The sequence below is a fragment of the Gobius niger genome, assembly GCF_951799975.1.
Source record: "Gobius niger genome assembly, chromosome: 21".
Lineage (NCBI taxonomy): Eukaryota > Metazoa > Chordata > Actinopteri > Gobiiformes > Gobiidae > Gobius > Gobius niger.
Window position 1 is genome coordinate 18,420,292 of NC_136872.1, and position 22,990 is coordinate 18,443,281.

General features: G+C 42.1%; 1 protein-coding gene across 8 annotated transcripts in view; it reads left to right on the forward strand.

The window, feature by feature from the left end:
* The first annotated feature begins 11,294 nt into the window (after window positions 1–11,294).
* Window positions 11,295–22,990, forward strand: part of LOC306980501 (phosphatidylinositol-binding clathrin assembly protein) — a 215,025-nt gene continuing 203,329 nt past the window's right edge. For 3 of the 8 annotated variants that reach the window (XM_079579917.1, XM_079579920.1, XM_079579922.1), the window contains exon 1: window positions 11,296–11,930. In XM_079579917.1, the coding sequence (XP_079436043.1) occupies window positions 11,801–11,930 (130 nt within the window). In that variant the 5' untranslated portion in view covers window positions 11,296–11,800. Of the gene's footprint in view, window positions 11,931–22,990 lie in introns of all 8 variants that reach the window. The other 5 variants (XM_079579918.1, XM_079579923.1, XM_079579919.1 and 2 more) reach the window with 3 other exon arrangements.

Below are 22,990 nucleotides of genomic sequence, written 5' to 3' on the forward strand. Positions count from 1 at the left end.
TCATTTTAACATACCTGAGATATCTTTGTTGGCAGTGTAGAGGAAGAGAGAGAGTTCAGCCCTTACATCGCTCCTCAGTCGGCTGGACCTGGCCTGTCACCTCCCTGTTTCCAGTATCTTTTCAGTTTCGAAGATCCACTACAAAAGCCGCTGTGAGCTTCCAGGACTCCCTCCACGGCTTCGGCCTGGCCTAAATCTCGATCCGAGGTCCGGAGGCAGTTGCCATGACGACGCGTGGACGGGGTGATTCCGGGGGATGCTGCGGTTTCCACGGAGACGAGGGATGTCCGCCTGCAGATGGCAACAAGGGGCCGCATCTGAAGGGAATCCTCAGAGAGAGAGAGGGGGGGGAGGAGAGACAGTAACGGGGATTTCAGGTTGATGAAATACTGAGCAACGAGAACTCTATTTAATCCGAGTTTAATCTCATTCTTGTCTGATTAAGTAACTGTCAAAAATATCGTCAAAGGAAGCACAACTACATCTCGTGGGCTCAGGGTAAATGGATGAAAACAAAAAATAAACTTTCAAAGCAGCGCTGCAGGCTGTACAGCAGGGTCTCCAGTGTTTTAGCTCAGCATTAATTGCATCGCGCCACAGTTTCTGAGACGTCGTTTTCTCACACACTCCAACAGATTACGCCCTCGATGTTTATCTGGACTCTGATGGCATCAAAGCAGACCAGATTAGCACCGTGGGATCTGTTGAACTATGTTTTACTTCTACTAGAGTAACATTGTGATGAAGTCTTGTGCCACTGTGAGGAAATGTTAATGTTACAAAAGCTTAAAGGTCGACCTGAAATGAATATAATTGGTATTTCGTGACCCCTTTTCTTCAGACAGATACATTTTTAGGGCTTTTTCTGTGGAAATATTAGGATTTACTTGTATTTGGGTCACTACTTTTTACTTCTACATGATTGACTTATTTCACAGTAATGTTACATCCTGTTTGGAATGAGTGTTTTTTTTTGCTATCATTATTTGCAGCGGTGGAAAGTAACAAAGTAAAATTATAGGTACATTTTATGATAAAAAATAAGGCATTGGTTTTATACAGCGCTTTTCCGGACACTCAAAGACGCTTTACATTGCATTATTCATTCACACAATACCCAGTGGTGGTAAGCTACAATTATAGCCACAGCTGCCCTGGGGTAGACTGACCGAAGCGAGGCAACCAGTCTGAGCCATCGGCCCCTCCGACCATCATCACTCACTCACTCACTCACTCACTCACTCACTCACTCACTCACTCACTCACTCACTCACTCACTCACTCACTCACTCACTCACTCACTCACTCACTCACTCACTCACTCACTCACTCACTCACTCACTCACTCACTCACTCACCCCAGGCTTCCTGCTGTTCCTAAACGGTCTCCCATCCAAGTACCGACCAGGCCCTCTCCTGCTGAGCTTCCAAGGTCTGACGGGATCGGGCAGAGCAAAGGCGGCTTGGCCACTTATTACTTTTACTTCACTACATTCTAGAGCCTGTATCTGTACTTTCTACTCCACCTTTGAGATCCAGTTTAGTCACGGTTTGGACCTGGTTTAGATCCTGTTTCTGACCTGAGATCGTGGTTTACTTGTTTGGACCTGGTTTGATTCAAATGATTAAAAAAATCATCATCAAACTCTTAAATACTTTTACTTAATACTTATAAAGTACATTTTACTATGCATACTTTCATACTTTTACATAAGTAAAAATGTTATCAGATAATTTTACTTAAGTACATTGTTGGTCCTGTATCTGCACGTTTACTAAAGTAAGAATACTGCGTTATTATAGTTGATTATAATATGTTAATCCATTTATTATGTTTTATTTATTCTATGGAAGTGAGAGAACACATAATATGTAACAAACAGCCAATTCCAATGCTAATAATCCAAATATGAATAAATGCATTTTGGAAATTCGACTTGAAAAGAAGCGGGAAGCAGAAAACTTTAATTGTATGAACATCACAAAGGGACCTTCAAACTGAAACGTACCAGCTCACAATCAACATGGTATGAAAGCACAACTCAATGTGTCTCACCTCTCACTGCAAGTCTAAGAAATCATTCATGAGCTCCTCTGATTGTTGTTTGTGCTGCAAAATCAGAGACTATAGTTTCCCGGTTAGTCATTCGCTGGCTGTTGATTCGCGTAAATGCAAAATGCAACAGCCACATATTTAAATGTACATACGGCAGCATATAAAAAAATCCACTCCAAAACACGCTCACTCATCATTTCATATCACAAAATGCATATGCCATTTCAGCAGTAGGAAGGCCTAAACCTGATTGCATTTTTAATTGATTTCTATTCTACTCGTTTTACCTTGCAGAATAAGCTGATCTACAAGATAACCATAATTATTTCAGAATATGCGCGCTGGTTTATGCAATCATCCTGGTTGGGCATGGGGTTATCTCCAGCTCATGTTTGTTAATCGAAATATGGAAAAATATGCAAATACGCCGATAATACACGGGTGCATTATCTCCCTGGTCAGATTTGATTGTGCGAGGCTGTTCACTCTGCGACCACCAGGGGGAGTCGTACACCATCTTTTGCGCGGGTGAGGTCCTTGGGAGTGTGAAATTGTGTTTTCTGGGCGCTCAAGTGTTGACATACCGAGGTCCATTGTTGACTTTCACGTCTTGGTTTCCGTGTTTGGTCCCGGTTTAAGTCCTTTAATAATGTCTCTGCTGTAGATTCGTGCAGAAAAGTCACACCTTTGAGGCCGTCCATGTGTTTGCCATTTGGTAGAGTTTGTGAAGCAGGGAGAGAGTGAGTGGGGGGGTCACGTCAGGTCGGCTGTGGTGCATTCACTTGTCTAACCTGCTCCTGGAGATTTAGAGCCTCAACTGTTGTATTTCTCACTGCTTCGACAAATACCGGGGAGCTGTGCGGCGGTGCAGGGAAACGAAAACACACAGACTCCCTGCACACTGGTGAAGAAGTAAATAAAACCACGATTATACTAGAATTAGAGTTAACGATAACAGCGGGAAATGACACGTTTCTTAGTAGTCATTATTCATTCACTTCGAAGTCATAGCAACAGCTGCTCTGGGGCAGACGGTGGAAGCGAGGCTGCCAATCTGCGCCATAAGCCCGATACACAATACATACAGAATAGATATAGAAGGGGGCGGGGCTTCGCCAAGGGGGAAAATAGAATCTTTTGGGAAACACAATTATCCACTCTTTTAAGCCATTTCTGGTGGAATATGAACTTATTTATCACATAAATAAAGTCAAGTGTAAATTGGGCCCATATGGATGTTTTATCACAGCAGATTGTTCAGTAGAAGTGAAAAAACGGCAGTTGTAGCTCGCGCTAGCTAGCCGTTGGAATTAGCATGATGCTAACATGAAGCATTGTGTTAGCATTCTCCGTTATTTATGTATTTATGGGCTGTTGAACTACTTTGCTCCTCTCCATGGGCCCGATCTTGTGTCTCAAAATGCAGACGATAGCGTGACATTTTGTGATCACGCTTTGTGATCTTGCCACTCCAGACTTAGTGCATTTAAGTGGGTGGAGACACACACATCAGATCTGGCCCCATGTCTTTGTATCTTTATTTAGTAGAAAACTATATTGATAATTCAGCATTTGTTAAAGTAGTTTTGGAATAACTAGAGAAAGTTTAGATTTTTCTCCAAATTGGTTTCCCCCTTAACTGCTTTCAAACATGACCATATATGGGATTCCAGAGATGCCGACTGTATAGATAGGGGAGATCGGGTATGGTTTAACATGGGTGGAGTTGTAACACCACCATTCCACCACTCAGGGATAAGACACATAAGAGTCATCAGTGTTTACCCTCTCCCTCCCTGATCCCACATGGACATTGTCAAGGCTGGAAACAGGTTCATGCAGATTCTATAGAGAAAAAAAAAGTATATTGAGGTAAGAAAGTACATTTTTAGACTATATTTGGTTTAGTGCTTATACGATTGCACCTAAAACCATATGATTTACATTAGATTAAATTGCAGTTTGTGTTTCCTGCTAATTTCAAACCACTATGCTAGTACAGCTAGCTGAACAATGGCTGACAGGGGTGGGGATGGTTGAAACACATCTTTCAAAAGTGTTACATTCCCTTACATACAACCAAGAATAACGTTTGGTAAAATATTGGTTGGGAGGGGACAATCCCTTTCAGGAAGTCTGATTAGTTAAATTAGTTAGGTTTGAATGTTAGGGGGTTGTAAACATTTCCCCCATATGTTACATCTGTGCATACAACTAATAACACTTTCTTCATTTTAATTATTTTACAGAATGCATGGCCAGTGGAGAAGAAAGACTGACAGAGATGTGCCTGTAAATGTAAAATAAAAAGCAGCATCTGATGAGGTCAGACAGAAGGGCAAGTCAGTCAGATCAGTTGCAAAGGCACATGGGATCTGCCATGTAACACTGAGCAGATATTGCAAAACGCTGCAGACGCTGAGAGAACAGGGGTCCAGGGATCATCCCAGTGTAGGTCACAGGTCACTTTTCTCTGAGGTGCAGGAGGAAGTGTTGGCGGACTATTGACTTCGATTGTAGATCTGTATTATGGACCGACTCCACGTGAGATAAGCATATGACAGATCAGAGAGGGATAGACATTGTTCTACATTGCTGTTCTTTTATTTCAATAAACCTCTACCGGAAGTATATCACATGGCGTGGCCTCTGTTTTTGTTTCTTTTGTCTGTTACAACTCACCCCGGCATGTTTTACAACCCTAGTGGGGTAGGTTGTAACAAAGGGACACCATGTATTTGACATCAACTCACGAGGTCTGCGATATTCTTGCAGAGGTTTGAATTGGTTCCACGTGTAGTCAACAAATGTAGGTACTCTGTATGAAAGTTTGAGAACTCTAGCTCAAAAATACAGTGAGTTAAAGGAGCTGAAGCAAAAAAGTGCTGCAACCACACCCGGCCTCCCCTACACGGTCACATAAATGGTCACATTTATACAGCGCCTTTCAAACTGCTTTAGGCAATCAAAACGCTTTACATCAAGCAACCATCCACCCATTCACACTCTCATTCATACACCAGTGTATACGCAAACACTGAAAGCAAGGAAACTGAAGTGCCTTGCCATACTACTACTGCATGCTGTGTACTTTCACTGCATGAATGAGAAACTGACTGAAGAAATCCCCCTTTCTGCAAAAGACTGATATCACCACTGCTTCTCAAGTCATAATGATCCAAATGTGACTGGTCCACATAGAGAGCCTTTGTCTTTGCTTCTGACTGTTCTGCTATCCACTGTAACTCTCTTCCCTCAAAAAAAAAAAAAAAGCATTTTACCAATAAAGCGTCAGACAGCATTGCGACGGGAAACATTGGTTTTAAAACGCAGCCTAATTGGTTTCCTCAGTGTACAGTAAGACTGGCTACTCGCAGTCACCGCCCACTCTTTCCCATCCTTTTCACTTTAGCACAAGATGTCCTCACATGAACCCACTCTTCTTACTCCCTCCTCAGCCTTATCATCTTGCCACATGACAGTCTAGCTTTTCGATAATTGAATGCGTAATAGGCAATTAAAAGCGTGCTCCTGGCTATATGTGTGACAACGACGTTTTAAATCTTATTAGTCTGTAGCTTTATTGTACTTCATTTCTCCCATTAAAGTATCCTATTCCTCTTTGCGTCGTCACATCTCTGGAATCTCCATTACCATACTGTGTAGCAGAGATTACATTTATTCAAGTCTTGGCGTGCGCATCCGCCTCTCGTGCAGCGTCGTGTGTGTGCGCCCCGTGCGTAAACGCAGACAGTGATGATTCCCCCGCCGGCTGGGAGGCACATCGGGAGCGCGCTTTTCCATCCCCACTCATTCCCAGCATCAGCAGCAGTGGCACACCGTGTTCCTCGCCGGAGTCAAACAAGGACACAGGCGTCTGAGGACTCGTCTTTCTCTGGGATACGACCTTAAAAACGGCGGGATGTGATGCCAACCAAGTCAAAGTGCCCATCCGAGGCGCTTTCACCCTTTTTACGCACGGGATTCCCCCCCCCCCACCCCGAGCGCAACCTGTTTCTTTGATTGAACGTAAATGCGCCACATGCACGTGCTTAGGGCTTGCGTGTTGTGAAAAGCGTTTAATTACAGCCAAAGATGCCACCACTGTTGAATCCGCGACACCTTAAAGATACGCTCTCTGTCGGCGTCTCGGCCAATAGCTCCGGGTTGTGTTCAGGGACCGTGGGATAAAGGAGAGTTGCAGGTGGCCAGGTGTGGCAAGAGGCAAAATCAATGAGAAAGCCATTAGGTACAAATGAAAGGATCATTTATGAATGTAAGTAAGTTTCTATGATCAGATCTGGCTATTCAAGCGCACATTATTTGGATGCCACGTTTGAATAAGCTCGGTGGAATTTTCATCTGCTCAACTGATGCAGAGACATTATTTATTACAGTGGTTCCAGTTGTGTTACGCATACCTGATGGTACTTTTCTTCTTCAGGTGCAGTTGTAAACATAGTTACTTTTGAATTATAGAACATTTCATTTATACTTTATGCATTTCACTCATGCTTTTGTGTTTTCTGGAGCACCAAAAACGTGACAAAAAAGCAGCAAAAACATGACAAAAAAGCAACAAAAATGTAACAAAAAACATGACGAAAAAGCGACAAAAAAAGCAACTAGAACATGACAAAAAAGCAACAAAAATATGGCAAAAAAGCAGCAAAAATGCAACAAAAAGGTGACGACACGGCAACAACGTGGTCTTAGCTTTCAAATGAGGCTCTCCAGACGAGAAACGTTTAGATTTGTTAAAGCTGAACATGGAGGAAAAGCATTTGGTTAAGGCGGGGATCAAAACATGGCTTACACCAGTTTAGTATTAGTAGTAGTAGTAGTAGTAGTAGTAGTAGTAGTAGTAGTAGTAGGAGTAGGAGTAGGAGTAGTACTAGTAGGAGTAGTAGTATAGGAGCAGTAGGAGTTGTAGTAGTAGTAGTAGGAGTAGGAGTAGGAGTAGTAGTAGGAGTAGTAGTAGGAGTAGTAGTAGTAGTAGTTGGAGGAGTGTGAGTAGTAGTAGTAGTAGTAGTAGTAGTAGTAGGAGTAGAAGTAGGAGTAGTAGTAGGAGTAGGAGTAGTACTAGTAGGAGTAGTAGTATAGGAGCAGTAGGAGTTGTAGTAGGAGTAGTAGGAGTAGTAGGAGTAGTAGTAGTAGTAGGAGGAGTAGGAGTAGTAGTAGTAGTAGGAGTAGTAGTAGGAGGAGGAGGAGTAGGAGTAGTAGTAGTAGGAGTAGTAGTAGTAGGATGAGGAGTATGAGTAGTAGTAGTAGTAGTAGTAGTATAGGAGCAGTAGGAGTTGTAGTAGTAGTAGTAGGAGTAGAAGTAGGAGTAGTAGGAGGAGTATGAGTAGTAGTAGTAGTAGTAGTAGTAGAAGTAGTAGTATAGGAGCAGTAGGAGTTGTAGTAGTAGTAGTAGGAGTAGTAGTAGTAGTAGTAGTAGGAGTAGTAGTAGTAGTAGGAGGAGTATGAGTAGTAGTAGTAGTAGTAGTAGTAGTAGTAGTAGTAGTAGTAGTAGTAGTAGAAGTAGGAGTAGTAGTAGGAGTAGGAGTAGTACTAGTAGGAGTAGTAGTATAGGAGCAGTAGGAGTTGTAGTAGGAGTAGTAGTAGTAGTAGTAGTAGTAGGAGTAGTAGTAGTAGGAGTAGTAGTAGTAGTAGGAGGAGTAGTAGTAGTAGTAGTAGTACTAGTAGTAGTAGGAGTACTAGTAGTTTATTCTGTCATTTCATTCCTTTAAACATTAAACAAACATTTCCAAAGGGTTTAGGCTGAAGTGAAAACTTTTTATGCCTAACCCACTTTACAGACTTCCAAACATTTATAATAAATAATATCTAGTGTCAAACAGGAGAGAAATAAGATGTATCTACTATCTAGACACAATTCAGTCCTTTTACCTCAGACCTGGTTCATGATTGACTTTTATATGTTTATTCCATGTGCCATCCGTTACATTGTAAATATACATGAAATACTAACACTGATACTGCGATATCACGGTAATGTTATGACTAGCAATAACAGTTTGTTGAATGTGCTCGTGTTTACTGTACGTATAGACCTTTCTTGTCTAATTTTGTTTATCGGGTGACATTATATTAGCTGTCACAACCAGGTCCTACAGAAGCTCATGAAGGACAAACCCAGCTCTGATTTATGGCTGGGTTTACTTTGCATTATAGGCTACACACGCATTATGCTTATACACGGATTGATTGATGGCTACCTGTATATGTAGTTGTTTCCTGAATACAAATGTCCTCTGGTCGTCATGCAAGAAAACACAGTCACATACCGAGACAATTGGACTTTATAATTACTAGGCAAGAGCAAAGATTGATCTAAATGAACTTGCAGGGTCTTTTTTGAGATTGTGTCAGTAAATGTTTAGTCCTATGCGATGTGCTATAACTGTGTGTATAGTGTAATAGCTCTTTATTAAAAGCATAGGCTGGCATTATAGGTACACAGCTTGAGGGAATGTGTGGTTTCTTTTCCAAAATTATAGCCCATATCTCGGGAATGGAATGCATTATATCCAGTTGTCCTTGTGGAATAAATAAAGCTATTTTCATACAACTTAGTATATCATTTAATTCAATGAACTAATATTGCATTGAAAACACAGCGGGTGAATGGTCACAAATGCTATGTGTGGAATTTGCAACCTTTTATCTCCCTCTATGGATGAGTTCCTGGTTCAAAGCATGCAGGGTATGGGCTGAAAACTCCTGACCAAGTTTCTGGCTTAAAGGGACTATATTGGGTTTTAAAAACGTTAAAATTATGTATTTTCCTCTCATATGTTCCAGCAATGTCCTAATGTGTAGAATGATCTGAGACCTGTTCACCACAACTGCCTCTAAAATCCTGCACTGTCACTCAAAAAGGTGTTGATTCGGGTCCGAAGTGCCGTCATGCACGAGCTTAATATAGAAGCTGCAGTTACACGTATGACCTGAGGTGGCAGTAGTGAGCATAAAATGGCCAACTTGTATCTAGCCCCTTTAAGATCTGGAGATGATCCTGCAGTCCTCGGTCATATAAGACACGTCTCCTCTATAGGGTACAATAAACTACAATGGAAAGTTAGAAATGAAATGCACCCATAGAAATCTGCCATCACACAACATTGCCCATAGTATCTAATTACAATATAAAAAGTATAGAAAATATTAGCAGAACCCAATTAGCCATTGTATTGCACACATTGTATTGCTTTTATGTGAACAATAACTCCAGAATTGTGCATTTTGAAGTAGTTTATGGTTACACTTTATTTTACACAACCCTTAATACAGTGCACCAAGCACATTTAATACAATGTAAAGTACTATGTAATATCTGTAATATATTTAGCAGGTACACAATAAACTAATGTGTATTAGTTTGGAGGTACATGTAATAATAGGCTGGGGATGACAAGCCATGACACAAATACAACTTAGACTTGTAAAATACAACGTAAAATATTCTTTTCCTCAAGAACTGTTATTGAATAAGCATTAAATAAGCCAAAAAAGGTGAAATGATGGTAAATGGGCTCAACTTATATAGCACTTTTCTACCTTCATTACGCCCAAAGTGTTTTACAGAAAGAAACCGGTCACCCATTCACTCTCTCATTCATGCACCAATGTACACAGACACTGGAGGCAAAGTGGGTGAAGTGTCTTGCCCAAGGACACAATGACAGTGTGCACCTGCAGAAACCGGGATTTGAACCCCTGACCTTCCGATCATGACACAACCCCCTCTACCACCTGTGCCACTGTCGCCCATGATGATAAAAACAACCCATAACAGACATTTAACAGACCCAATGTTGTATATATATTCTTTTTCTGCACACAGATATTAAAATAAATGTTTTCTGAGAAAGGCTTGCGACCCACCAGTTTTAAACCATTGTTTTAGGGCATTAATGTTGGCGTACCTCAAAGCTACTAATGCATATTATTCCATTGGGTGCCTAACCCATCGGGACAAGTTATTACACATTGTTACACAGCACATTACAAATTTGGTGGGGACAACCTGGGGATCAAGGGTAGTGTAAAATAAAGTTTAACTAGTTCATTAGTAATCTCTTAACTCCCACCAGAGCCACACACATTTTCTACAGTTAGGAGAGAGACAAAAATACGCTGGAAAAGCAAAACTAAAGCCACAAAAAAGTGACGAAAACGTGACAAAAACCCCCACAAACAAACAAAGTGACAAGAAAGCGATGGAAAAAGTGACAAAAACACGATGAAAACACAACAAAAAAGGCAGTTTTGTAGGTCTTAGCTTTCAAATGAGGCGTTACACTGTTGCTTTCCAGTCGAGAAGCTTTTATATTTGGGTAAAGCGGGGGTTAAGAGGTTAAGAAATATTCCACATATGACATTTTGTATCTTAGCAATAAAAAAAAAAAAAAAATTACATTAGGCTATAGTTATTCCTAGCAATCATAGCCTTTTCTATTGTGTTTTGAAAGATAAATACTGAAAACGCCATATTATTACGTACACGATTGTGAATCACGCTGCAATCACCCCCCCGAAGCCGCGTTCTCCCACCGCGGCGGAGGCCCGTGAACGCGGCGCGGTTGTGAGATCAGCTGATTTTTTACGCTGCCATTTTGTCCGGTAGAGGCAGCACTCAGAGGCACCACCAGCCCCTCAGACACACCGACCCAGCACGGGACCGTACTGTGGGCTCCCAACCACCGCCAAAAACCGACCCCTCCGTCACCGGGAGGACTGTGACATCCGCGCCCAGGACACCTCCGATCGGAACCGGCCAAGGGGAAGAGGAACGGAAGGAGGGGAGGGGGCACCCGTCTGGCTTGAACTTCCCCCCGTCTGCAGGCTTCGCTCCACGGTCACAGACTTGACGTTCCCTCGCTGTCTGTCTGGAGCTGCTAGTAGCCGCCGCTCCTGCTGCTGCTGCTAACACCCACCCTTCACTTCTCCTCATTTGCAAAGGGGGGAAAAGAGACACCTGTCCCGGCTGTCAGCACCTTCCCCACCGGTTAAACTTTCCAGGCGATGCGCTGCTCAATTTTTAACTACTTTTTACAGGACTTTCGCTCGCTTTTATCACGCGTTTTGTGAAAACCCCTCGCAACCTTTGGGTGAACTTCAAGGAGGAACTCAGCTGTGTGTGTGTTTTTTTTTTGTTTGTTTTTTTGCAACTGCATTTTTTTTTGGAATAACCTTCTTACAATATTACATCCTGACACTTAACAAAAAAAAAAAAAAGTTACAAACCAGCTATGTTAGATTGCGGCCAAAAAGTGAATTTCAGTGTTTCCAAGAATCGCATTGGGACTCTTCATCACTTCTACTTCTGCAAGGAAAACATCTGCTTATTTAGCTAACACAAACTAGCTCGCATTAGTGTGTCGCTTTTAGGGTTGCCAAATTCTTTCCACACAACCTGCAAAAAAAAAAAAAAAAAATCAGCCAGACTTGTTTTCACGCCAAAAAACACTTAGCAGCAGAGGTTTCTATCTTTTTTTGTTTTTTTTTTTGTTGCACGCACCTTGAGGGGATTACATCTGTGCCGTTTTCGCCCACTTTGCATTAACTAAACGGGGGGGAAAAGGAAAGGAAGAAGGAGAAGTCACGTCGGGTTGTGGCTCCCTATCGATCCGGGTCATTATTGGGCTATTTTAGCTGATTGGAGAGAGAGAGAGAAGAGGCTATAAGCGAAAAGGGGAGAAGAAGCAAGGAAACACGGAAGAAGAAGAAGGAAGAAAGATGTCGGGGCAATCCATCACGGACAGGATCGCGGCTGCCCAGCACAGCATGACCGGCTCTGCCATCAGCAAAGCGGTGTGCAAGGCTACGACGCACGAAGTCAGCGGGCCAAAGAAAAAGCACCTCGATTGTGAGTATTTCCTCCATTCATGATGCGAGGTCTACCTGTTATTGTCACTGTTTTATGACACATAACACTCATCTCCCTACACGATTTCCCTCCATTAAGGTTTGGTAAAGTGCTAGTTCATAAGGCAAATGCACTCTTTGGTTAAAATCACTCCACTTCCTGCAGAAAAATGTGAACTTTGTAACACACTACATATGCTGCAATGGCAATCAAAGGTGTTCTCACTTGTGAATGGTGGGTAGAGAGGCCAAACATGTACAATAGTTAAGTAGTCATCCGAATACTGACTGGAGGAGGAGTTCAGAAGTGCTTGGTGACTATACTACATACTTGGTGCACTGTGAGAACTGAAAGTAAAAGTCACATTTATGTTTATTGTTGATGTAGTACAGTGGTTCCCAACCTTTTTTTTGTCTTTCGTACCCCTTTTGCCTTTCAGTGGTCAACCGTGTACCCCCTTCCTCAAGGGTGTTACAGTTTATTGAGAAAGTAATTACTTAAAAGTGGTATTTGTTAGAAAAAGGGCAATGTTGCAGTCAAAATAAACCTAAAATTCTCCCAAAGCAACACATTTTGCTGAAAAATATAGCTTTTCCTATACAAAATATGTTACATCTTCCACTTTTTTCAATCTGAAATAGTTCCAAGTACCCCCTGCTAGGTCCTCGAGTACCCCCGGTTGGGAAACACTGATGTAATAGGGCACACAGACCTCAAAATAACATTAAAAAACAGGTATTTCCAAAGAATAGGACATCAATGTTACTAGATAAAAGAAAGATTTTCAACATAATGAACAAGAAAATCGATTGTAGTTTAAATGGATAAACATTTTCACATGAAAATTTGAAGCTTTTGTCTCTAATTCATTGTTTTAACCAAGTAGGAGTACTGATACTTCAAAGTGAAAGTAGTCTGTATGATGAAACTACTCCTAGATGTTGATTCAGAAAGTTGCTCAAATACACACTTGAATGTAGTGTTTGTCAGTTCAGAAAGGGCTCATAGCATGTTGTCTTCAGGCTATTGGAATCATGTTAGCTGTGGTATTTTAAAGCAGAACTAAGTAACTCGTGCACCACTGCAGGTGTTGTAGCATGTTGCGTTTTTTTACTCATTAATTGTCCATGAGTGTAAATAAATACTACGCTGACAACGGGAAAGAGGGATATCGTACATCCAATTACACAATGGCGATATTTTTTCACTCAAACTTGGCTGTAAATAATGTTTAAATGGTGCTAGCCTGCTGTTAGCTTTGCCCGTTAGCCTGTTAGCTCGTGATTCCATTAGTGTGTATTGGTGCCTCTGGGTCGGAGCAGGGGAAGCTGCAATTGTGGTTTTCTGGCCAGAGACACCAGGGGGAGATGAAAGACCCCCCCCCCAATCATCCCAATAACACATGTATTACCCCCCAGAGGGACTATGGAAAGGATTCATTAAAGCCACACCGCGTAGGATTTTCACTGATAAATAAAATTGAAATACTAGCATTTATTTTAAGATAGATCATTGCATCATTGGAAAAATACCTCATAAATAGACAAAGACACATGTGCTTTTGCTGTGAGTGGCTCAGCTCTCCAAAGACATGACTGTAACTTTACCGGGAGAGGGTGCGTCTCCAGCTCGTCTCCATGGAGATGTGACTAAAACCAGCAGAATTTGAGATTAAAATAGGTTAGATTCTCATCCAAAACCATTCTTTGATTGATTAGTCCCTGCAGTAATAGCATTTTTCTGTGTTGAACTGGCTTGTTGCACAATGTGACTACGCTAGTTCCTCTGAGCTGAAGGTGTGGGCGCTAGTACTTCCTGTTCGTATTAATTTCCATTAAGATTAGACCTGTTCGAATCGTCGTATTTCCTAACGATTCTGTGGTGGACAGTGAGTTCCTGGTAGATGATCACTTCCTGCAGGTTAATGAGTTGCTGTACAGTGTAATCATTTTATAGCATGTTAGCCTTTAGCTTCAAGACAAACTATCAATCCTTTGTGATCACAGGTGTCTCCGATCTGAACTCGTTACATCATGATTTGAACACACAGTAAAGGATCATCGACTGGGAACTCACTGCCCACAACGTAATCTTTTAGACAATATGATTTTTATTCCAGGAAAAGAATACAGACAGGAAGTACTGGCGCTCACAACTTCATGTCAGAGGAACTAGCATAGCCATACCGTGCAACAAGCCAAATTGATGGCAACAGTATAGTCCAAAATGTTACGCAGTGTCCCTTTAAGGTAAACAAGTTACTTAGTATTGCTTTAATGTTTTATAATGTACTGTTATGCGTAATAAACAGGTAAAAAGACTGCTGAGCTAACAAAAACATCTTGTCTGATATGTCTTTGGCTGGTACACAGGGCAGGAAAGGACCTTAATGCATTAAAGGGCATACTTGATTGCAGTAGAGGCAAAATGAGCGCTCATGCCTGTGAAGGATTTCTTAAACAAGTATGAATGGAGCAAATTGGGTTGATACTGTTGTTTAAAGGCACATAGCATCGCTGCACCTGACTGGTTTGGGCAGCATCACTGTACAGCCCCAAAGGCACAAAAATCCCATCCAGGAACATTTAAATACACCGTGCTTTTGCAGAGAAAGCGACATCAAAGCGAAAGTATACATTATGCAGAATGGTTCTCCCCGGAAATCATCTTTTATGCCGTTTTATTGCTCGTACTGTGCATATAGGAATAGGTAAAGCGGGTCGACGCTTAGCACGCAGCACTTTGAAGTCCGCAGATCCGGTTGGGTTGCCATGTGTGAACCCCGTGACTACGCTAAATCGCTTCGTGTAACCGGTGGATCCAGCTACACGAGCCCCACGCCGACCCTGACTTTCTCGCCTTGTGCCGCGATCGGCCCCCCGAGCCAGACGTCGGACGCGGCTTGTTTTTGTTATTCGAGCCGAGCGGAGGCTTCATAGGTTTGTCATGTGCGGTTTGAAATACCTTTCGGGTGACTGACAGCGACAATGGGCTGCCAATCACGCGGAGAACGCACTGTTTTGGTTTCGTTTCATGGAGCAACTGAAGGTATTTTGGGTAAACGGTAAACATGCTTTTCCACCGGCAATAGTCACTTATTCATAGTCGGAATACTTCTTTTTGGTAATGTTTATTCATTTATTTTGTACTTTTGTAGTTAATGGGATATTACAAAGATGTCATTGTTGTCAGTGGTTACCACAGTTGTCCTTGGTTACAACAGGCTTATAAGATAAGATGGTACTTTATTATACAGTAGCTAACCTGATCGCCAAGTTAAGTATGTATGTGTGGGTGCTTTTGGCTCGGTGTGCTGGTTTATTTGAATGTTATTAACATGTACTAGGGCCGCGTGATTTCCATATTTGACTTTTCAGAGTATTGCACTTGGAAATTGATATGCGCTTCGTGTTTTAAGACCAAGATTCAGTTCACTGTGCACATTTTAAACACGTCCAGAGGCACTAACATTCGAGGGACGACTGAAATAGCTGAAAAATGTCTAAACTAATACAAGAAACATTTCAGAACATGTTTGTAGGGGTGTAAGCTATTGGGTTGGCAACCTGATAGGCCTAATTAAGTGCAGTTGTCTAACCTTGTAAACCATTTGTGACCACATCATCATTACCACAATATACAGACAGCATCGTGTCATCAAAGGGTATCCATCAATTTCTGAATGAACTTGTTTATCACATAAATAAAGTCAAGTCTAAATCAGGTCCATATGGATATTTTTTCACAGCAGATTGTTCAGTAGAAGCGAAAAAACTGCAGCTGTAGCTGCGCTAGCATGTAGCATGATGCTAACATAAAGCAGCATGTTAGAATTCTCCATTATTTATGTAATTATGGGCTTTAAACCACTTTGCTCCTCTCCATGTCTTTGTATCTTTATTGGGTAGAAAACTATATCAATAATTCCGCACTTTTTAAAGTAGTTTTTGAATAATTGGAGAAAGTTAAAGGGATATTTCAGGATTTTTGACATAGCCTCATTTCCTAGTTATCCAGAGTGTTGTTGATTTCTGGAGATTTTGTTTATTTATTTTTTTAATTCATGCAGTCCTTATATTTGAAGAGTTTAGCGATGCTAGGCTAGTGCTAGGCTAGCGCATGTCTATGGTAACTAGTAGCCTGCATTAAAAACCTCTTAAAATCACGGGGTTGTCCTCCAAATGTTGCCATGTCTGATTTGCAGAAAGCTCCTTTGTGGATTCCACGTGTAGTAATGTCGGCCGCGGGTAAACAAACTACTGTAGATCCGGTAACCCAGCAGATCACTCCGCCGCTGCGTAGCTACTGCCAGGAAACTGATGCTGCTCAAATATAAGTTATTTTAAATGCACAATGGTTATATTTCCAAAGTTATTCAGTCAACACAGACATTTATATGGGTAGTCTGGTGTTTTAAGTGATTTGCGTCAGGTGCACTGTGTTTGGGTCAGACTGTTTTTAATGCAGGCACTTGTCTAAGCGGTCGAAACGCGTTGGTGTCCCTCAAATAGTAAAGGATTTTTACTTTCGTGAGTCGGCTGTGCCTCGGACCTTTCTTTTATTCAAGGGAACATTTTGTGTTGGAACAGTTTAGTCAAATATACTGCAGCAACATTCACGACGGTTGTCAATTTATATCATTCAGCGCTAATCTCGATCAGTCTTTTGACAGCTCCAGTTCTCTCTGCTTTTCCTAGTATTTTCCAGTAGTTTAAAATGCAGGTGTCATAATAAATCACTCAATGTCAGCGGTGCATTTGGGTCTTCCTGTAATCTTCACGACGCGGCTTTACAGTATGCGAGGCAGCAATGGCAAATCATTAAAATGGTTTTTCGATTTGAATACATAGAAAAGTGCTGCATACGTGTTCACTAAGCATCTAAATACAAAGGGCTTTTAGTGGAAATGTAGTGTAAAAACCCGCTAAATCCTGTCAATTAGCCAGCTGCAGCTATTAAACCTCTTGTTTCGTCTTTGTGCTGGTGCAAAGTCATTAAAATCGTCAATAATTATTCATAGACGTGAGTATTTTTAGCGGCGCGTTTCTTTGTGGGGCTTGATAAATAAATAAATGAGTGGAAGCGCAGTTACACAACAAGTTCCTGTTGCACGGAGCAAAGAGAGCGAGGTGAGGTTAGAGTGAACCGGGACGAAACCAAGGCCAAATGGGGGGGGTCAGCTCAGGACCAGATCAACACGGTCCAAACCAAGGTCAAACCAGGTCGGAGCCACTAAGCCACACTATCACTGAGGTCTTTAAGTTCAAGTTATAGAGAACACATTTCTTTTATAGATACAGACAAATAGAATCTTTAGGGAAACAAAATTATTCACTCTTTTAAGCCATTTTCTGGTGGAATATGAAGTCATTTATCACACATAAATAAAGTTAGGTGTAAATCGTTAGCCCATATTTTCTCACAGCACCTTGTTCAGTAGAAGTAAAAAAAACGGCAGTTTTAGCTCCCGCTAGCTAACCGTTAGCATTAGCCCGATGCTAACATGTAGCATCAAGTTAGCATTCTCTGTTTTTTATGTATTTATGGGCTGTTGAACCACTTTGCTCCTCTCCATGTCTTTGTTTCTTTCTTTAGTAGAAAACTATATTTATAATTCAGCATTTGTTAAAGTATTTTTTGAATAATTAGAGAAAGTTTAGATTTTTCTCCAAATTGTTTTCCCCCTTAACTGCTTTCAAACATGACCATATATGGCCGATTCCAGAGATGCCGTCTGTATCTTTTACAGAACAAAACAACAAAAATGTATGGGTATTGTCTAGGAATACACTGACTGATCTGGGGTTTCTGCAGTTGGTCAAGTCTAGGTTCCGCAACACTATGTGCCCAAAGAACGAGATCAGCTGACGACCTGAACATCCTGAACGATCCCCTATCTATGGATTTCTTCTTCCCTGACGGCATATTCCAAGATGACAATGCCAGGATTCTCCGGGTTCACATTATGAAAGTGTTGTGAGACGCCATTTCCACACATGGTCAGAGTCCAGATCTTAACCCCATTGAGAATCTTTCGGATGTGCTGTAGATGGCTTTGCGCTGTGGTCACACTCTCCCATCATCAATACAACATGCCACAGCGAGTGTGTGCTGCAGTCAAAGCTAAAGCCGACCCATTGAAATATTAGAGCGTGTGACCTTCTTTTTTGTGGCAACATTATTTTAGGTCAGGCAGTATATCACAATAATTATCACATTATTCAAGCTAGTAAACAATTATCGCACATTTCCTCATAATACAGCCTTGGGGTTTGCAAACTTCAACATGAAAAGATCAATGTCAGCCAGTTTCGAACCAAATGAAAGTGAAAGAGCCGCAATAACAAACAACCAAACGTGTCCATTTATTGTATATCACATCATTAGTTAAGGTGCTTTGGAGGGTCGTCCCATCGGAAAATTTGAACTTAACAAAGAGTGCGTTTACATGCACTTGAGTATCCAGGTTATTCATGGGGATTTTAAGTTTCCTAGTTTTGTCTGGTTCATGTAAACGCAGAATCCTGGTTTCAGTTTCCTGGATAAGCCAATATCCAGGTTATTAGAAACCTGGATATTCCCACAGTTTCCAGGATACTGCACCATGTAAACACAGTATCCTGGTTTTTGACCATTGCTGATGAACTGAGCATGTGCAAACCTTTGAAACGGATATGGCAGGAGCAAAAACGATCCTACCGCCACTTTATCTGGTACCTGGGCTTTTAAAATGTTGTATCTTCAACCAAACATTAAAGTAACCTTAATATGCTTGACCTTTACAGCCAAAGGGTTGTACGTAAAGCCCAACAGATAATGGAGTGTCCGGACTATCCGCTATTTAAGGGGTTTAACCTACTCCCCACCGGACGCAGGCTAAGAATGCCCTGTACTGGAACTCGTCGGGCCAGGGCCTCTTTTATTCCAGAGCCTGTTGCGAAGAAAAATGATGATATGTTGCTCAGTGAAGCTGCTGCAAATGAGGCTTTATTTGATCTTATGCTGATTGTCTCTCAGCTTCAGAGCCGGACTGATGATGGCTGTGACTGTATGATCTTTGTCCCAAACACGATTGTTGTCTCACCATGTTTTCTTGTTTGTTTTTGCTTTATTATGTGTGGACACCTGCTGCATAATAATTTCCTTCGGGACAGTAATAAAGTTGAACCTTGACCCTTGAACTATAACAATTACTTTTTTGCGCTGTAGTATCTCCCATGGAAGTCAGCATTGCTCTCGAGTGAAACCATATTTTATTATTTTATTTTACTTCTCATGTCTGTCTCTAAAGCTGGGAAAGACCTCTATTGTTTAAAGTACTTATTCTGAAAGTTTTTGTCCCTGTGCTTGAGATATGTCCAAAAAGGCCAGGCGTTAGCCACATTGCTAAAGTATTTAGCTCCTTACCATATTCGCCATTTGCTCCGCCCCTCTCTGGAGCCTAAATATCCAGTATACTGTGGTTGCTCATGTAAACAGGGAGTGTCCTGGTTTCTCGGACGCATGTAAACATCATATCCAGAATACTGTCATAACCAGGATATGCCGAATAACCAGGTTACTCGAGCGCATGTAAACACACTCTTTGATCACTGCCAAAGATTACGTTAAAACTGTGTTCTGCTCCAGTTTAAATGTATCTTAGGCAAGCCATTACTCATATAAATGCGCTTCATGGGTGTCTTTCTTCTATCAAAGATAAAGAATGCCGCACCAAAAGGCTTCAAAGAGTCGCGTGTGTCTCTCGAGGTAGTGGTTGCATGTCTGCCCTACATCAGCAGCTGTATTGTGCTGCAGTTTGAGAATTGCTACTTAAGATTATTGTGGCCATTACTCTCGCCATTGATGGGCCATTCAGCTTCATTTTAAGTACATTTGAGATGGCGGACTCCGCACTCAGAACTGAATACCACGCTGCAAGGCCGGAGCCGCCTCGCTCTTTGATCAAAACACAAGTATTAATTTTGATCCTGTGACGGAGATTTAGACTCGCGGATGACGAATTAGGTGGCGACGGATTCTTCAAACATTAATAGCTCTTGCTTCGTATCGCCGATGGCTGGTGTGGTCTCAGTGGGTTGTTCTCGGTAATGATTTATGATTAACCCTTCGGTGCATCAGCCCACAGGTATTTGTTGTTCAGTGTGTCAGAGCGGCTCCTGGGACCAGATGAAAGCGCAGGATCGATGAATCAAGTAAACAGCAGCGGCGCCTTTCTCCTAAATCGGCTTAACGTACATTTCTGGGAACAATACGGGTTTAATCTAAGCTTTATCTATCTATCTTACATCCAGGACTAAACCAGGAGGGATAAACCAACAAAAACAAAACAAGGACTAAGTCAGGACTCGCTGCCCACTCACTCTCCTCCGCTCTCTGCTGACGTCGTGCAGAAGTCCAGCATTGTCTGTGCTCCTTTTCTGAACTTGGCCTAGGCCCTTTGCAGCCAATTCACTTTAGAGCGGCGGCCTAAATCATTGGAAGATATTGATTTTTCTTTTCCTTTTTTTGTGAGAGCAGCAAACCCCAGAGCCCCGGAGGTGGAGCGGTCACTCAGAGGTGCGCCGCCATTAGAGCCTCTTGTTGTGGCTGATCATTTTGCCGTCAGGGTACAGTCGCCTATGCAGCCACAGGCAGTATAGAGGCTTGAGCTTTTTGTTTGCGAGCTTTGAAGATCAAGATCAAGAGTTTCAGTTCATTTTAAAGGAAGATTTGCAAGAGACTAAAGTAAAAAACTGCGGAGAAGACAGAGGGGCGGGATCTCCCAAAATTGTGGCAACATCTTGGCTTCTAACTCATCTACAGGGCCTAACTCACCAGCCTGGAGACTAGTTGGTGACTAGTTAGAGGGTTGAGTTGCTACTGTTCATGGAAATGTCTCTGCGATGAGGCGTCTCCAGGCAATCTCGGTGAAATCTAGCAGTCTCAATTTCAGCGGGTTCGAAGACCATATGGAGACTTGAAAAGCTTCTGTGCGGTTAGGGTCTCCAAGAGGTTCTAGAGAGGTCTACGCTGTTTCAAGCAGTTGTGTCGCGAATACTATTTGTTGTCCTCAACCTATGAGACGTTTCTGTGACGTCCCTGCAATGTCTCCGAGACTCTTTGAGATCTCCTTTGAGTCTTTCCATCACAGACACGCCTCATAGGTTGAGGACAAGAAATAGTGTTCACAACATTGCCACAGCTGCTTGAGACCTCATTGATCTCCTGGAGACCTCTCTGAGACCATGCGGAGACTCCGCTGAAATCTAACCATGTTTTTTCACCGAAACTACCAGGAGACTTGCCTTATTTCCAGGGGACTATAGTGAACTTGTCTCCAGGCCAGTGAGATGGGGCCAATCAGTCTGAGTTGTGGACAGTCAGGCAGTCTCTACAATGTCTCTGCAACTCTTTCTGGAGAGATAGGCCCTTAAAGGAACAGGCCACCGTTTTTCCATACTGAGATATGTTCTTACCTGAGCTTAGACAAGTTGATGCGTACCTGTCTAGTCTCGGCGCTCAGTCACATACAACGACCAAAGATATTGTTAGCATTTCGCCTCTTGCAGTATATTCCTATAGCTCCAAACAGGGGTGAAGTTGGAAGCTACCATGCTCTTCCACGGGCACACAGACCAGACAGGTACATATCAACTCGTCTAAGCCCAGGTAAGAACATATCTCAGTATGGAAAAACGGTGGCCTGTTCCTCTAAATCACTTAGTTATATGTCTTCAAAGCATAAGTAGCTCTTCGCAGTTTTGGTCAAGTAAATATACCTCACGGGTAAAATAGGTTGGACACCACAGTATCATTATGCTCCTAATTGTAATGCTGTCTGATACTACACCTAATTTTCTCTATCCACAACCAAGCAGCCAGACGGAAAGTGAACGGTCTTGCATTGATTTATGGGCAACTTCAATGAGTGGCTGTTAATTCAAATCCCATAAAACTATGTTGGCAAAAAACGGCATTCACTTTTCAGATCGCTTTCCAACAGTTCACGCTCCCGTTCTTCTGGGTTTGTTCACGGGTAAACTTTGGTTGAAATCCCAGACACTAGCGTTTCCAGCAAATGTAACACAAATTAAGCACAGGGAAGCAAAACAACATGCATGTGCAATATATTTGTGTTGTGATTCATTACGCTGTGGTAATTGCCACTTCATATCGATATAATGGTGATTTATGAGCTAGCTACTTGGTAAGTTCGGCTGCAGTTTGATAGATTGTTGGATTCTGTGCTAGAAAAAACCTCCAGCTACACAGACTGCGCTTTTTTGCTCTAGTCGCTTTCAATAATAATGTGTGAAAACGTTTCAAAACCTGTGACAGAACTCCGGAAAATTGGCCGGTAAGTAAGTGCGCCCCTGCATCATTCTGTGCAACGGCCGCATAGATTGGAGATGTCTTTTATTGCTTACAAATGATATTTATGGCCATAATGTCTCCTGCATTGTGCTGGCTATATCAGAATGGACGGCGGACAGCGGGCAGAAGCGAATGTGGGATATCGGTTGTCATTTGGGCGGCTAGTCAATTTGAGAGTTGGTTAGGAAGCCACTGAAGCCAGCAGGCACTGAGCTCGATCATTACTCAGTCGACCAGTCAGCCAAGATGGCAAAGAGGACTGTGCTTTCACGGTGTCTTCTATTTACATTCAGAGTGGTGTAAATAAATCGCGCAAGGACAAAAATAAGGGATCAAATTTACGGCCGCAGCCTTGGCATCGGGACGGAGGCAGGTACAGCTACAGAGTGCGGGGCGATTGTGTCCTTGTTTGCGCCCTCTATGGAGGAGCGCTCTTCCCCTAAATGTAAATGATGAATCAGCTGCGCGGGTATTAAGCTGGCAGAGATACGGAGGTAATTAGACAAAACGGCCATCGCAGGACGAGATCTCGGCCGGAAAATAGGCACGGGACAGACAAGTTCAAGAAGACCCATAGATTTGTGCACGGTAGCTTTAATTTATTACCATATTAAGGTTTAGAGTTGGCGTATCATGCATAATCGCTTTTGGGCACTTCAGCATTTATATTGTACGTATTATAACCTGAAATAACTTCTGCGTAT